The sequence below is a fragment of the Acromyrmex echinatior genome, chromosome 18 (assembly GCF_024713525.1).
Source record: "Acromyrmex echinatior isolate Ae372 chromosome 18, ASM2471352v2, whole genome shotgun sequence".
Lineage (NCBI taxonomy): Eukaryota > Metazoa > Arthropoda > Insecta > Hymenoptera > Formicidae > Acromyrmex > Acromyrmex echinatior.
In genome coordinates, this window is record NC_141869.1 from 2,845,208 (window position 1) to 2,862,634 (window position 17,427).

The window sequence follows — 17,427 nt, forward strand, 5'->3', positions numbered from 1 at the left end:
TCGCATGGAATACTCCAACGTCTTGCGCTCATATCGTTTTCTTCTTTTTTGAGTATGTTCAGTTTCACACATGATGCGAATAATGTACCTATTATTTTATCATTGTTGTTTATTAAATATTGAGAAAGAAATAAAATAATACATTACACACATTACGCGTGAAACGGAACGCACCTTTTGTCTTATGATAATCAATTCCTAAATGATACAATCACTTAATATTTAAGCTGAGGTTTATTTCTAGTTTTATTAAAAAGACTAAAGTTGTTCCACCTTTCGGTAAACTTCAGTTCACTGTCTTACTCTCTTATATTCTTACTTTTTTACTCTTTTGTTTCCAATAGATAAACAAATAGTTTATCTAAAGCTGGAACAACCAGCCTTTATAGAATTATTTGAATTGGTAGTTTCATTTATAGTAGTTATAGTTTTTATTCTTATTTAGTTTAATTTTTTTGCGTCATATAACCCAAAGCTACAAACATTAGAGTTGAAGGCGTCTTCTTTCCTCGACCGAGGGGGTACTCCAGAAAAAAATTTAAGTCGATGACTATGAAATAATGAAAGCTTTGATTAAGATTTAGGTTGATGATTGAAATAATTAGAGATGACAGATGCATGAGTCTAACTCGGCCAGAAACTTTCAAAAGATTAAAAATGGTGCAACCTTCAAACTAAGAACAATTCGCTCTGGCTAAGTCGCCATACGGAACTTACTCATATCGTCGCTTGTCTCGATTGCTCCCGCAAATAGAATCATACATCCCTCTAAGGAACGAGAATCACGTTTCCACCGCGATTTATTTCATCGGCGAATCAAGTGGCTCTTACCGCAAATTTTCGCCCGATGTTCGGGCGTGAGACTTGCCAAAATACCACTAAAATTTCCTTCCGATTTCACTTCATACAACGAGGAAAATCCTGTTGCACAACCGGAATTTTGCATTTCTTGTTGCTTCTCACGGAAAAGAATGACCGAGATTGATGAGAATCTTAAAGAGAGTGTACTTTATTAAGTGAAGTACGAAAAAGCAGTTTCATAAAAAGAATAAGTAATTAAAAGCCATTATAATTATGTAACAGCTATAAAAACTAGAATAATATAGGTCTAACTAGAACAATAGTTCCGAAATAATTATATTAATTTGTATGCACACATTTTCAGAGAAAAAGACATAGGCAGATATTTTCATAATCAGTTCTTATTTCAAAAGATTGTCTTATATAATGTTTTTTATGTATAAGTATTTATCATCACTCATAAACGAAACCAACATATTGCTCCGAGCTTTTGCATTTCTATCCCTTTTCTCGTTAGCGCGTTCCCAACCGGCGGGTGGATGGTCGAAGATATGACTTTAATTTCGCGGAGCGCAGCGAGAGAGAGCTTCATTCCCCGCGCGAGATGTATTTCACCTTTTTCTTAAATCTTAATAAAGCAGACGACGGCGAGCCATCAAAAATGCATTAAGCAAATAACAGCGGAGCGTTAAAAATTAAAAAAAAAAGACCTTCGACGCGGACAAATTGCGGACGTAATATAAGAATTCATTCGCCGTAAAATGCGATTCGCATGACATTTGTCATAATACGAAAATATCATTTTCACGACGCTGCATCAATTATGCCGAGCGTATTCGCTTTATCAACGTAGCTCTTCTCTCGAACGCGGATCGGTAGAGCTCCGGCGATGGCTGAAGTTGAGGAATCGTCCTGCGGAGGAAACGGAGCGGCCACTCGCTGGGCGAGACGACATGCGGCAATTATTCACCGTAGGATCGCGATAGCTGTAAACAATGTGACGAATCACGCTTTACGCCCGCGCCACGGGAATGTATCTGTTATTGTCGCCGACATTGTTGTTGATCGCGGCTCCATTTTCGCAAGGGAGAGGATCATCGACGTTTTTATACCGAGAACTGCAGGCGTGGAGGATTGCTGACATGCTCCACTTTCGTTTACGCTTTGTTCGTTACCGTTCGACGTACGCCACATCGAACACTTTTATTGTTACTTCAAGAGGAGGAGGAGGAGGAGGAAGAGGAAGAGAAGGAGGAAGAGGAGGGTATGGAAGAGGGAGAGGATAATGCTATGTTTTCTAAAGGCTGATACATACTCACGATGGTAGTTACGACCTTCATGGCTAGTCGGTAAAGACAGGATTAAATCAAACTACTGCAGAGCATCCTAGCGAAAAACTGCACGAGTTTTAAACGAGAACTTTGAAAGGAAAAGCGCATAGCACGTTTGAAGCTATTATCACTAAGAGATAATTAGCCGTCGCTGAGAATTTATTACCAGCGTCATTTGATTGATTACAATCATAAGAAAAGGAGCAAAAAAGTATTACATGGTAACGTTCTACTCTGCGAGCTATTCTATAAAAAGCTGTTTATAAAAAACATTTTGCAATATTCTTCCTGACATGTGATTTTCATTCATAAAATTTCAATCAGCCATTATTTTTATATATCGCTTTCTTACTTCAAAATTGATACACATAAACAATTAAGTTTCCCAAAAAGAAAAAAAACTATTTTTTAACTTGACAGAAAATTATTTACTAATTAAATAATATATATTCTTAACATGATATATAAGATGTCGGTTTTATCACTTTCTCACAACTCTTAAAATCATCCTTTCTTTTAATTACGACAATTTTTTTTAAATCATCATGACTTGAGTTGTGACAATTTTTTCAATTTTTTAAAGAAATTAAGTTTGTTTATATTTGATGATTGATAAGATAATATTTATTTAACTTATTCATGATCGTAACTAAAAAAGTCACGTGTTTTAGTTGTGTTAATTTTGAAGTAAGGGAATTATTTGTTATTGAAGATCTAACAATATATAGCGATTGTATAATAAGGCGGCAATGTAAACAGGCCCTTTCAGTATCGGAAATAAAGAAGTAGAAGTTGAAATAAACCGTTTTGTCATCGAACCATCGAATCGGCTACTGTGATACTTCACGCAACCTTTTCTTTTATTCATGGGTCTGCCAACGAATCCGCGTCGATTTAAATCCATCGCGTTGAATTCAACGTATCTACAGACTTAGAGAATAGTCGATGCGAAAATCCGTTATCAGCGATATATACCGCCCGCAGGCATCGGTATTTTCTCTGCATCTCTCCTTAAATTCCGTTCAATCGAAAAATGTTGTTTCGCAGGAGCATCGCTTTTCCCAACTCTGCGTAGAATTACAGCAACTGATGGTGTTTTTAAGTGATTGATCTCATCACGGTAAAACACTGCGTCAAAAAACTTTTGCTGTGTTTTGAAATTCTACACATATCACTTTTTGCGATCTTCACTCTCGTTCGTTTTGTAATTTATTTCTTTGGAATAAAACTGTTAATGGATCATAGCACAATCGTTTCATAAATCTTTCTCAATTCATCAGAATATTTGACAGCGAAACAGTGATAGATCTCATCATCATATCATATGAAGAGAAGCTTCATTAAGCTTTGCATTTCTTTTTTGCTCATTTTTCACGATATATACTTAATCTTATTTCACTTTTGAAATAAAGATATCATCTTAGAACACAGAGTTATAATAATAGGAAGTCATAACTTCATTCTTAAACTTTGGACTAAAATTAACTGTTTTAACTGTAAATGTTCTCTATAAAAGTTTTCTTTTTTATTTATAAAAACGACACACATTGAAAAAGTTACTCTAGAAGGAAACCTTTATCTTTGAAAACTTTTAGAACAACACAAGTGTTATTTGACAGATGGACTGTAAAATTACGTTAGTTTATTTATGATGATTGACAGAGTAATATTTATCTAACTCGTTCATAGTAATGATTCAAGAACTACATTTTTTGAATTGTGTCACTTTTGAAGTAAGAGGCATTATTATGACTTATGTATTCTACTTACACAGTATCTTTATTTTTCCTTTGCTTTTTTTAATTTATTAGAAACAACAATAAAAATTTTAAATGCGAAACGACGGCTAAACAAAGTAATATTTATTACAGTTAGTGATAAAGTTAGAAACGGGAATGAATGGCGGTGGCGACGACCGGACAATAAATGACTATGATAAATAATAATAAAAACGCGAACTCTTCTCATGAATACGAATATTTGAGTTAATTTCATAATGGAACTTTATGGAGCGCGTCGGGAAGCCGAAGTTTCTCCCGAAAGTGCGAGGATGCTAACAATATTTGTAAGACGAGAATTATGGTCAAATGGAAGTGAAGAGGTAAGGGCATCTTGACGCGGAGTAGAACGGGAGATAAGGAATAAAGTGGCAGAAACGGATCCACGAAAGAGACGGCGTGTAGAGAAGCGAGTGCGAAATCGAGGGAGACGGCACACCATTCGTGCGTGTAGCCGAGAAGGAAAAGTTTTCAGCGGGGGAAGAAAAAAGAAAAGAGCGACCTCAGACAGAGGACAGGATAGGCGGGTGGTAGTTGGGAAAATCGGGAAAAGAGAAACAGGGATGAAAACGTCGCAGAACGTGATTAACTGAGACGGAGAGAGCGTCGGCACGATGATGCGAGAGAGAGACAGAGAATACGCGAGAAGGATCGAAGACGGTTGGATCGGTGGAACCGTTGTGCTAGAAGATAGAACGGGAGGGTGGATAGTCGAGCATCCTCCTCAGGTTCGAGTGGTGCGCTTGCGCTATCGTAACCCCCCAGTACACATCCACGTAATGTCATCGCCGAGCCAGTCTGACGCCAGGCGCCGCGACGCTATGACGTCACTGATCCGCGCTTTGCCGACGAATACACCTCGCCTAGCGGTTGAGAACTCATGAATGAAATCCTATTTACCATCAAGTATCCGGAGAGAATACTTGTCGGAGAAACGCGTCTACAAGCACAGGTTCGCACGAACGCGCGCGAGCGTGGAGTCCAATGGTGAACGCCGGGGGACCAATTGGATATAGACTGGTTCCGATCGCGGCATCTATCCATGTTAATCGTGTCAAGTGGCGTGTAACAGAGCCAATCTCGCGCGTGCAATCGCTTCGTGATGCAATTGCGTGGCGAATCGATACAGTTTGAATAGTCGAAATGCCGACGAGCTTCGATCAAGGAGAGCGTATTTGCTAGCAAATTATCGGAACGCGGATATAGTCCGGCTTGATATCATCATCAATCTGCCCAACGGCTAATCTTGACCCAGTCCCTGATGGTCCCTGTTGATAGCGAGCACGTTTCACGAATGACGCGCAAGATTCCCGCCCACCAGCTGGTTTCCCCGCGCTAGTCTTCATTCAGAGCCCTTCGATGGCGCGTTCTCCACGACCTATCGACGTTTTGTGTGAAAGTTGCGCGAGTTGCTGCTGCACACAACGATAATACCTTTTATCGCGCGCTATCGGCTGTCGCGATCGAAAGCTATACGCAGACACGACGCTTTAGTGCACCTCGGAGAACGGTTCTCTTGTCGATATCCGGTGTGTTTTATGAATGGGCTGTCGCGACAGGAAAGGGTCTCTTGATAATCAGGCTTCCGTGGCCTTTCAGCACAAACGTTCTCCGGAGAATTTGCGAGCTGGAGAACGAGAAATTGCTCCCGTATTTCCTCGTTCGCAGTTGCTTCTGCTTCACGTATCTTCGAATCTTTCCTTCATCAAACTCACCTCGATTGCACGTTTCAGCGTAATAATAAACGTATACGGAAAAAATGATTTTATTTAAGTATCTAATAATTTAGCTAGATTTAGATCTGAAAATAATTTTATTGGATCATCAAAATAATTGCGCAGGAATCTCAAGCATGATAAGCAATGCTACTTAAAGAAGGTTCAGCGTTCAACAGTTTTTTAACAACTATAGTTTAAGCGTCGTACATAATTTTGATGCTCAAACAAAATTGTTTTATTATTAAGTCTAGTTAAATTTTTAAATATTTCAACACTATTCTTTCCGTGTAGAAATGCATGATTCATATGAAAAGAACAATTGTACTGAAGTATCTAAACATTTATGTAGATTCAGATCTCAAAATAATTAACAGATCTCATCATAATAATTTTGTTAGATAATCAAAATAATTACATAGAAATCTCAAGATTGTTGAGCAATGCTGCTAAAAAGTTTTAACATTCTATAACAAACAGTTTGATTATCGTCACACATAATTATTTTAATAATCCAACAAAATTATTATCAAGTCTTGTTAAATTTTTTAATATTTCAACACTGTTCTTTCCGTATCAAAATGCATGTTTTACACGAAAAAAATAATTTTGTTTATCTAAAAATTTAGCTATATATATTTAGATTTAAAAATAATTTTGTTGAATCATTACATAAGTTGAAATAATTACATAAGAATTTCAAGCATGATGACAAACAATGTTGCAAAAAGTTTTAATATTCTAGCAACCAAATTAACATTTATGAAACAAAAAACCCATTATAGTAGTGCTGAAATAGTATTACATTTTGAGGCAAGAAATACAATAAAATAAATATAACAAATCTTACTCAAGAAAAATCTTTTGTAAAATTAAAAAAAATTAATTCCCGCTCTTTAAAAATTAAGCATCCTACATAATTATTTCAATGGCTCTGTCAAATTATTTTTAGATCTATTATTAGGTGTTGGAATTAATTCGTAGCGTTTTTAAATGAAAGAATGTTATTTATTTCACATGAGCATTAAAAAATACATTAATGAAAGTACTTCCCATCACTTGTAAAACGCTACGAATTAATTCCAACACCTAATATATTTCTAGCTAAATTTTTATATACATATATATAATTTAACCTCAGTAAACTCGTTCTTTTCATATAGGAAACGTACGTCCAGGTGTCATATCAGCGGGAGGTCAAGGGTACAACATGACTTAGACCAGAAACTAATCATTCAGCAAGATTCTCTCTCTCTCTCTCTCTCTCTCTCTATCTATCTAACTATCTATCTATCTATCTATCTATCTATCTATCTATCTATCTATCTATCTATCTATCTATCTATCTATCTATCTATCTATCTACCTATCTCCTCTCTTCCTCTCGGCCTTCGACCTTCCCGAATTTCACAGGATCACCCACTGCCATCCCGCTTCTCTCATGCAGATCTACTTCCGCAATTTCGTTCACGCGACACGGCATGAACAACACATGAATCAAAATTCTCCCGGTATCGGACGCGCTTAACTGAACTTCACGGGAACGCGACGCGACGCTACGCGCCACAGCGAGACCGCGACGTGACGTGAATTCGCATTTAGCCAACTAATCTGCATTCTACATTCGCGAATTTTTCCCGAGAATGAGATCTCGCTTGGATCCTCTTTCTTTGGTTTCTTCTTTGCCGCGCCGCATACGTCATTCAGAAGCGACTGTGTGAGATCTCCATATTAAAAGAAAGAAGAAGAGAGGCTGCCTTCAACTTTATAGTAACTTCATCCCATCAGCCACTCTTTCGCGTGAATACTGTCCTGTTCGTCCATTGTTATTCCGTTCCTAAGTTTTTACAAAGTTCCAACGATGAACGGCTTTGTTCTAAATCTCACGGCGTGTGTCGGACTGTATTTTCCATTCTCATTCAACTTCTCCACGAATCGAAGCTTTTCCTTTAGCCGAGAATTTTCGTTACGTTCAATCGTGACTCAATTAAACCGCTCGACGATGGTAAGTGCTGCGAAGAGATTGGAATAGATATAGAAAGCGGGAAAAGGTGCGAGTCATTATTCACTGGCACTAACGACGTCGCGATAAATACGCTGATAAAAGCCAAGTCCACAAGTTTCTTCTGTCATATATCAATTCGCGCAATTTAAACGTAATTACTTTAATATTATATTTTTTTAATTCTTCTCTTGATCGTTTTTTATCGCATACTTAAAAAAAATAATGATAATCTACCGAGTTTTAATTTAATAATCCGCCATGTTTGTAGGTATTTAAGAAGGTCAAATTAAACTTTGTGTAATTAAAATTTATTATATTAATCCTCCGAAGTTGACGTCAAAATTTATAATCACAGTTAGTGATTTTGGATCTGTGAAACCCATTTATGTTAAATAAAATTAATTAATTTTAATCAAAATGACATAATTCACAAAAAGAATGAATATATTAAGTTTACTTTAACAATAATCCAAATTTGCAGATGTAACATAAAAAAAATTAAATTGTTTGACATTTTTTAGATTTAATATAATTGAATGAGTTCAAAAAGACATAAAAAAGAATAAGTATGTGTTATATGTTAATACTAAGTTTATCTTAATGACAATATCATCAATTCAATTAACAATGATTTAATAACAATAATTCAATAATTAACAATAATTCGGTTATATTCTTAAGGCTTCTATACGGGTGCTTTCTAAAGATAAAGATTATGCGTTTCACGGATTTTCTCCGTGTCCAGATCCATCCTTAGAATGCCAACGTTTCGTGAATTTCGCATCAGTACTATACTCAGGCTGCTCCTCGCCCTGATGAAGTGGACTGCGAAGTTCACGAAACGTTGGCATTCTAAGAATGGATCTGGACACGGAGGAAACCCGCGAAACGCATAATCTTTTAAATAGTTAATTTAATTCAGTTAATTTAATTAATAACAATAATTCAAATTTGCAGCTTTGTGATATAAAATAAATAATTAAGTGAATCCCATAGATCTATCGTCAGCTTCGAAGAATTAAATAGCTCCATATTTTTCCATATTTTTATCCTATTTTATTAGCAGTTGAAAAACCTCTAGTGATAATAAACGGCAAAGAAGGCGAAAGGGAAATATTGTAATGGTTATCGCTTCAGTAACAAACGGCTTGATATATATTCTTTCACGGCATCTGGAAAACGATAGGATTAAAGGCGGTCGTAGCAGGACAAGCGAATCGCGACAGCGACAGAGCTAAGGAAATACATTTAGTGGAAATTCCATTTAATCCCGGGATAAGGTTAGAGATATCGCCGTTGGCCTTTAAAGCCCTTCATATAATGGCCCAAAAGGGATTGGCTAGCACAACTTCTGAAAGTAACCTGTATTGGTCGTTTCGTCTTATGACCTTTGAAACTTTAATACGCTCGATCTGAGACAACATTATATCTTTGCTTGTGACATTCATTTGCATTGAACTCAAATATCTCGTCAATCTCGATAGATAAAAGTCGTTGCGAGTATTCGATGAAATCGTATTCAGTTTTTAATCAGGGACGAATTTCTCTTGACTAAGTAACCACTTTGATGAACTTCTGCAACATTCCTTAGCCTTCTCCGAGATCGTTTCAATTTTCCGATACGATCTTTGCGAATTGAAGCTCGTCGGCGCACTTTAAAACTTCAACCGAAGAAACCAAGCGGTGGGATTAATGATTCCACGAAGCTTATCGCACCGGAAAATTGTTCTCCTTCCCCTCGAATACCCACCTATAATTCGCGATTCAAACACAGTTAGATCTCTAATTTTTAGCTCTAATTTCCGTGCTGACGGTTCAAAACTGGCGTATCAAGTGCGAAAGAAAAATGGAAAGCTGCAATTTCGCTACCGGGAGAGCTCATGTTCTCATTAAAATTTCCCCTTGTCTTCTCCACAGAGGAAAAGCAATATCATCGAAAGGAAAACCTACGTGGGAGGAGTATCAACGAATCGACTCCGTTAGCAAAACGACGCGAGTGATACCGAATCCCGAGTCGTAATTAAATCGATTAAGCACACTTTCGTCCCTCTATCGCCTCGAGGAAATTAAATTAAACTCTACCGTTTCGCAATTCGGCATCATCGTGCTCCTCGACTGCAACGCAAATTTATCGAAAAATCCAGACGGCATTCTTCTCAAGAAGAAAGTTTTCGCCATTCTGCAAAACACCATCAGCTTTCAGATTGAATTCACCGGCGAACTTGCCGAGGTGGGGGTGGAAATTGCACAGCAGGCGAAGAAACTTATCGAGTGGAATTCGATAGAGTATCTTCGCAGCTATATACGAAACAGAAGTCAAGGAACTCGGTGGGAGAACGGCGGGCTTTCACGGAGGAGGCGATTCACGTCTTGCGCCTTGAGGGAAAACTTCATCGTCCAGCAAATCCTTTCTGTCCTCGTAAACCAACGGCGGAAGCGTCGTATTCTCCAGTCGTTCCCGGCATATCCGTCGAAACTCGAGCTCTTTCCCTCTACCGTTCTTTCGGATCGTCGGTTGCAATTTGGCGAAATCGCGAGAGATGCGAGACGGACGGTGAGAATCCGCAACGAAAGAGATCCAGCGGAGTAGAAGCGGAGTTCTCGCGGCTCAGCGAGAGAAGATCGGTGTAAATCGCTCGCGTTAGATTCTACACGGCTCCAGGCTACGAAGATGGGTAAGAAGAACAGCAAGCTCAAGCAGGATACCATCGATCGCCTCACCACCGACACGTACTGTAAGTAGCAATAACCTTCTTAGCTCGTATACTCAGTACCATCTCTTTTATCACATTGTCGTTGTTCAAGCGCGTGCGAAATCGCACCATCAGCGGATTATATCGCACGACGGAGGCGCGTGTTCCTGATTATCGCGACTATCATAAATTACCGATTGTGCGCACAGCGCGCGATATTTCCGCGTTCGCCGGTCGTAAACGCCAAGTTAAATCGTCCGGGATGGTCGCGATGAACGGTTGCGCCCCTTTCAACATAACTCTCGAAAAAGTGGGTCTTCCGAGTCGCGAATTCTTCCGACCGAGCTGATGCGAAAATCGTGGGACCAAAAGACGAACGGCGGGCTCCTCTTTTGATTTTTCCGACTGACCTATTATGTTATTTTGGCTATCCATGCAACCGCAGCCTCCACCATTGAACTGTCTCTCTTTAGCTTTCTCTCTCTTTCTCGCTCTCTCTCCTTATCTATCTATCGCTTTCTCTCCGCATTCCCTCTGTCTACACGCTAAACGCGCATCGATCGCGCGGCCGTTCAATACGCGTTGCAATGACGACGTACCTTTCTTCATTCGATAAAACGCGTTTAATCCATTCCACAAAGTTTGCCTGTCGGAAACGACAGTACACCGTGCTTCCATGCCACGTGGCTTTGTTTCCGTTGAACGAGAGCTCGATTCGATAGTGAACGCGACGTCTACAACCGCGGAATTCTATTTAATCTTTCAGCAAAAAGTTGTGTGACACCGGTAAACTGCATTTACGACCAGTAATATTTACATCAGGCGGTTTTACACTAGGTTTAAATAATTTATAAAACAATAGTAAGAACACACACACACACACACACACACAAATGGTAGCAGCAAAAATCATCAAGAACCTCTTCAAATGATAAATGCGACTCTCGAAATTATACAAAGTACAGAAGTATACAGCTACAGAATTCTGATGATTTTCAAAATAAAATAATGGTATGAAATATAACTTAAATATTAATTTCTTGATACATAATCATAGGAAATGAAATGTCATAATATATCTGACAAGAGAACTATCGGAACTGTGTCTCACTGATTTTGATGGACTTTGAATTTGTTGTACAGCATTAAAAAGTATTAGACTCGTATTTTTTTATCTGATTATCTCAAGATTTAAAGGTCAAAATAATTTTTCGGAAATAATACTTTTTTTCATTTTTAGCGAATGTATTGCTGAATTAATAAAACTATGAGATATATGAAAAAATTTTACACAAAAGTTTTATGATATTTTATATTCTTAATAATAGTTATAATATTCTCATATTTTCAGGAAAAAATTTTTTAATTTAAAATGAAAATGTAAAAATTATGCTCAAATTTTAGCACAACAAACAAAAAAGATCAAAGTATAGTGCGGTTAGAAAGTCGCAAGTTATGATGTAAAAAAAAACTTTTATTACTTTACAAGAAGGATAATGTCATTAATATAAAATTTGTTTATCATATTAATTTAGATTTATAAAGTTAATTTAAAGTTTCTCGATATTTTCTCAGTCTTTGAAATGCTACTTTAAGTTTGTCAATCTGTGAATAACCTTAATGAACTACTAAACTAATTTTCGAAATCTTTATGATTTCATTATTGAAGAGGACATCAAAATGAGTTAACACGTACAATTTGGAATATTGATAACATTATCTTTTTTTTTTAAGTAATTTAAGTTTTGCATCATAACTTGCACCTCTCTAAGTGCGCTATATTTCTAGCCTTAATTTTCTTTGTTGTTTAATTTATTCCTCAAGTATTGTTTCGAAACTTTGAAATAAGCAAATAAGCAGATAAAAAAATATAGATTTAATATTTTTTTTACTCTACAACATAGTCAAAGTTCATTAAAATCAATGAAAGACAATTCATTAAAATCGGTTTCGACAGTTTCCTTGTGAATATATTTGAATGATGATTGCGTTCAAGACAAAGCAACTCAGTGAGCGCTCAGTGATTCTTAATTACGTTTGATTTCTACACTTAGATCCAGAAGAACTGAAGAAGGATAAAAACCAATCATACTAAAGAACCAATAAACGCTCTCCGCTTTGACTGAATATAGTCTTCACTTATTTGTGTTAAACATTTCTTGGTCGATTTTCATTTATTGTCATTTATATTTAAGTTATAATTAATATTGTTATTTTATTTAAAGAAATTGTCAGATGGTCTATCCTGTATAACATACACACTTATAATTGTCACGTGAAAATTATCGCGTCGTTAGTCACGCTAACGTCAACTAAATATTCTCTACGGGTGCGCAAAAATTGGACGACGCGGCGGCGGGCGGAATTCTCGGTGAATTATTCGGGTGAAAATGCGAAGGGCAGGTGCGCTTTTGGCCCTATACACTTCCAAATGATTACTCTGGCGCTGGTGATAGCTTTCATGTAGACCCTTATTAGGATTTTCGCCCTTATCTCAGGTAGACTGATGCGACCTCGTCGCAAGCAGATTCGATTAATAAACATTATGTACGGAAATGCACAAATCGTTTGACAAACGTTTTATTAAAGCCACAGTGGCAGATCTGAGATAATTAAGTCAACATTTTTCTACGTCGATATCCTTTCTAAAGGCCAGCCTCTTGGGATATCGATCGTACCGTGATTAATGATAAGAGGATATTGTCCTTTATGTCACGTTCAATTCAATTGTTTGCTCGAGTCAGAACATAATTATTATAATGTAGATAAGGATATATCAGCCCCCCATAAAATTCTACTGCTTAGAATTTGCATTATTCCTCAGAATTTTAGTTTTTGCTTACAATATTTAAATCGTTAAATTTAATAATATATTTCCTAGAGAAATCTGAAAAATATACGACATTCTTATTTTGCATCACGCTGACAGTTTCTAGTTAGACAAAACTGTATCGTGTAGTTCAACCGACATTTTTGCTCACATACAAAAAATAATTACTATGATAGATGAGATTATATTATATCAACTCCAAAAATTCTATCTTTATTTCATATAGAATCTGTATTATTTCTTTAAATTTCCGTTTTTAGGATACTTAAAATTTCATAGATAAATTTCCTACATAAATCTGAAACATACGCTAAACAAAAACGACATTCCTGTTTTGCGCCTCGTTGATAGTTTCTAGTTGAACGAAACTATGTCAGATATAGACCGGAGTATGCACAAGATCTTTGACAGTCCAGTTGTCATGACTTATTTGCCTATGCATTTTAATAACCGCCAATTTGTTAAGTCGATCGACCGGATGACCCAGTAATAAAAAGTTGCATACATCGAGGGATACCGCGAAGTATACTCATTGCAAGACTAACTTTATTAAACAGGTAGTTCCACGTGGGTTTACACGTGCATCAATAATGCGTACTAAAGTAGTCTATCACCGCGTCAGCACACATTTAATGTAAAACGCTATTGTCAACGTCATCGCGCTTTGATCTCGAGAATGAAGTAAATCGTGTCAGATTGAATACAAACTGCGCACGTGGCAATGTTTATACGTTTACCCCGTTTTCGAACAAGGTGCTACCGATGTGAAATATTAATTTCGTTCGAACGCGATCGCACAAATATTTATCGACACGCAAGAAAAGTGACTAGGTTTCAATCAATTCACGCACATATTTGTTTTGTAATTAGTACAAAGGTAATAAGAAGACCTGGAATAATGTTTGCGTCATCACCTTAATTGCCTGTCGGACACGCCTTATGGCAATGCACGGTACAAATTAACCCCTTTAGACCCAGCGTACATTGTAATGTACATTAAATTAGAAGACATTATCCGTTGAAATTATTTAATGCTGTTAGCATCATTTAAGATCTGATGTACATAATAATGTATATGTTGGAAAAATAGTCAAAATTTTGAAAAAAATTAGTTGTTTAGTATAAATTATTTATTTAAACACGCATAAACTGAATTAAAAAAAAAATTTTTTTAACAGTTCCAATAAAGTTAGATCTGAAGGGATTAATTAACCAAAGCGTAACTACTTACCGAAATTGACAGAAAGCTTAGAGTATTTTTATTTTGAGTTATTATGCAGTAACGTGTTGAGTCGCGTCGACAAAAAATTGTAATCTCGCTCTACAATATTCTCTGGTTTGTCGCTTTTCTTTCAAACACAGAGAGCGGTTCAGTGTGCTGTAAAATTCGCATATCGCGCTCGTTTACTGTCCTATTTCCGCTATAACCCGTGTATGAGAATAATCCAAGTGCAACTTTACGCAGACCGCACCTAACAAACATCAAAGCCTTGTGCTTTGAATTACATTCTCCAACGATATTTTATTCGCTTGTTCGTAGTGTAAAATAATAATTTTCACTGTCATTAGTTTAAATAGTCTATTTAACTTTTATTTGCAATCAGATAATTTTTAAACATTAAACATTAAATAATATGCGATATAAAATTCACTACGTAGAAAGAATGGTTTTGTTAAAGTATCTAAAAAAAATCAAATTATCTATATACTGAGAGAAAAATATATCTATTAAATTTTAATTAATAATTGTTTGAATAGTACTGATATAACACTTATTTACGGAAAATAAATTTTTTTGTTTATTAAATGAAAAAATATAATAGTTAAATCAAATCAATAATTCTTGTATCAAATAAATATACGTTTAGTAAATATTCGACTAATACTATTCAAACAATTATTTATTAAAATGTATTTATTACATATTTATTAAAATTTACATTTTTCTCTCAATGTATTAAATACGAGAGAAAATTTAAATTAAATACAGATTTAAAAATAATTTTATTTAGACCATCAAAATAATTATGTAAAACGCTCAAAACTGGTTGTTAAAATATTTGAACTTTTTGTAACATATCATCAATACTTAAACGTTCTATATAATTATTCCGATGATCCAACTAAATTATTTTCAAATATGTATCCAACTTTTAGATACTTCAACAAAACTATTATTTTCGTGTAGACATTTAAACGACAACAATTTTCATCCAATGTATAAATTCCGCTTTAGTTTAAAACTGTATTTCAAAAGCAACAAATAATCGACAGTTTACTTAAACTAGAATAAGATTCGCAAAAATATTATTAGACACCAAGATCCAATCAAGATTTAATCAAATATGATCTTTTCTTTTCTTACTTATATTGATTATTTTTCAATCAATTTTCACTTACTAAACTCAGAGAAAATGTTTCCATTTTTTCGGAAATATTTATGTGACATATCTAATCAATACTCTTTGTAAATCGAACAAATTGATTAATTAGTAATAGTTTGAATATTAATTTATATTTATATTTGTGTTAATTTTATCAATGCCTTTATAATTTCTGAAACATCTTATAAAAATGTGAAAACGTTTTATATCTCTACTAGCTAATATAGCAGAATAAAAAAAGTCAAAATAATAATATTAATCATGTAATCCTTCTTATCTTGACAAATTGAAATTAATTTCTTACCGAGTCAATATTGTGCGAAACAACTGTTACTAAAATAAAACGTCAGTCTCTATACTCCTATAAAATAAGTTACAAGACGAGAAGGGTCAGCCAAAATCCAGGCTAGATGAATAGCTTTAGTCTTCAGGTAACCAGACTCGGGTTCGAGCTCTTATCTGAGAGTATCATGTATACGTTTAGAAGAGCCTTTGTCGAAGATACGCACGCCTCGGTGGTCAGCTGCGAGCTCGAAAATTTTCCGCTCTCGCGTCTATTATTCCGCTTGGACGGGTAAACCTTTCAATGATTCGTTCCTTCGATAACTTCCGATTCGTGCACGACTCGTTGTCAAGAGGTGTAACTTCCGAGGGCATTCTCAAGTCTATTAAGGAAATCCTACCATGGAAATTCGCCATAAATACGCTGTTTGTGGTGATGACGCGTTCTATCGCCCCATCGGGATTTTTATATTATTTATGTGAAAGAAAAATCTCTCGAAAATCGCTAGACTAGACACACTCTTGAACTTTAATTGTAATCGCCGAGAGTAGACTTTCGACGAGAACGAATTTAAACTGCGCGTCGCTTTTAGCGTGCTTAACGCGGCGGAAAATACCTGTTCTTATCCGAAAACCAATTTTGAGGTCCGCAATTTCTGAACAAGACGATCGATAGTAGAAGGGATTTTCGTGAATACCTTCGTAAGAGTTTTCATGAGTAGTCGCATGAGTAGTCTCAGAGATAGATCGGCATATGGAAGACGACGATAAGATTAATCTGAGATTACGACTCGACAATGGATCAATTACAAATTTACTTAATAAGCAAAATGATATTGTTGCCAATCGTAATGTAGAAAAATAAATATAGAGTCAATTAAAATATTCATAAATGATTGAAATAATTACTGTTCAACAAAAAGTCATCTTTTTCTCTCCATAGTGTACATATTCCGAAAATTTTTTGCATTGAACATGTTGTTTGCAGAATTTGCATAATCAGCATTTCGAGATAAAATGGATCAAAAATTGTATTTTTGGACATTTTCAACATTTTTTACGAAAAAACAAAGCCTCGTTTCTAAATAAAATCTATGGCATTTAAAAGTACAATTGGAGATATTTCAAACTAGTATCTTATCGTACAATTTATTTTTATCAAGTTATGATTGTTCGGAAATTTATATGGTATTTCGAAAAAAAAAAATGATTTTTTTGTTGAATTGCATAATTATATAAAAAATTCAAAATTCAAATAGCCATAACTTGATAAAAATAAGTCTTTCACGAATGAGCATGAACTAAAATTCATTTAAAAACTCTTGAATTATACGTTTAATTACCATAGATTTTATTTAAAAACAAATGTTTGTTTTGCCGTAAGAAAATATTGAAAATGATTAAAAATATCATTCACTCTACCTTAATTTATATAAATCAAAAATAATTTTTCTTGCTTAAATATTTAATAAGTATTCCTAAACGGTTATATTATTATGGTAATACTTACTAAATATTTAGAAAAATAAAATTATTTTTTATTATACGTATTAACTGAATATTTGACATTATTTCACTCAATATTTGGTAATTATTACCAGATTTTTT

The 17,427-nt window shown here is 35.4% G+C and overlaps 2 protein-coding genes across 2 annotated transcripts in view; one reads left to right on the forward strand and one right to left on the reverse strand.

Annotated features, from left to right (window-relative positions):
- Positions 1 to 17,427, reverse strand: part of LOC105151446 (uncharacterized) — a 228,111-nt gene that overhangs the window by 111,366 nt on the left and 99,318 nt on the right. The gene's annotated exons all lie outside the window — the stretch shown is intronic.
- The window catches only part of LOC105151444 (frequenin-2), a 72,081-nt gene continuing 59,236 nt past the window's right edge, over positions 4,583 to 17,427 (forward strand). Inside the window, exons 1-2 of the mRNA XM_011065150.2 lie at positions 4,583 to 4,862; positions 9,548 to 10,365. Of these exons, the coding sequence (XP_011063452.1) occupies positions 10,302 to 10,365 (64 nt within the window). The 5' untranslated portion in view covers positions 4,583 to 4,862; positions 9,548 to 10,301. The remainder of the gene's footprint in view (positions 4,863 to 9,547; positions 10,366 to 17,427) is intronic.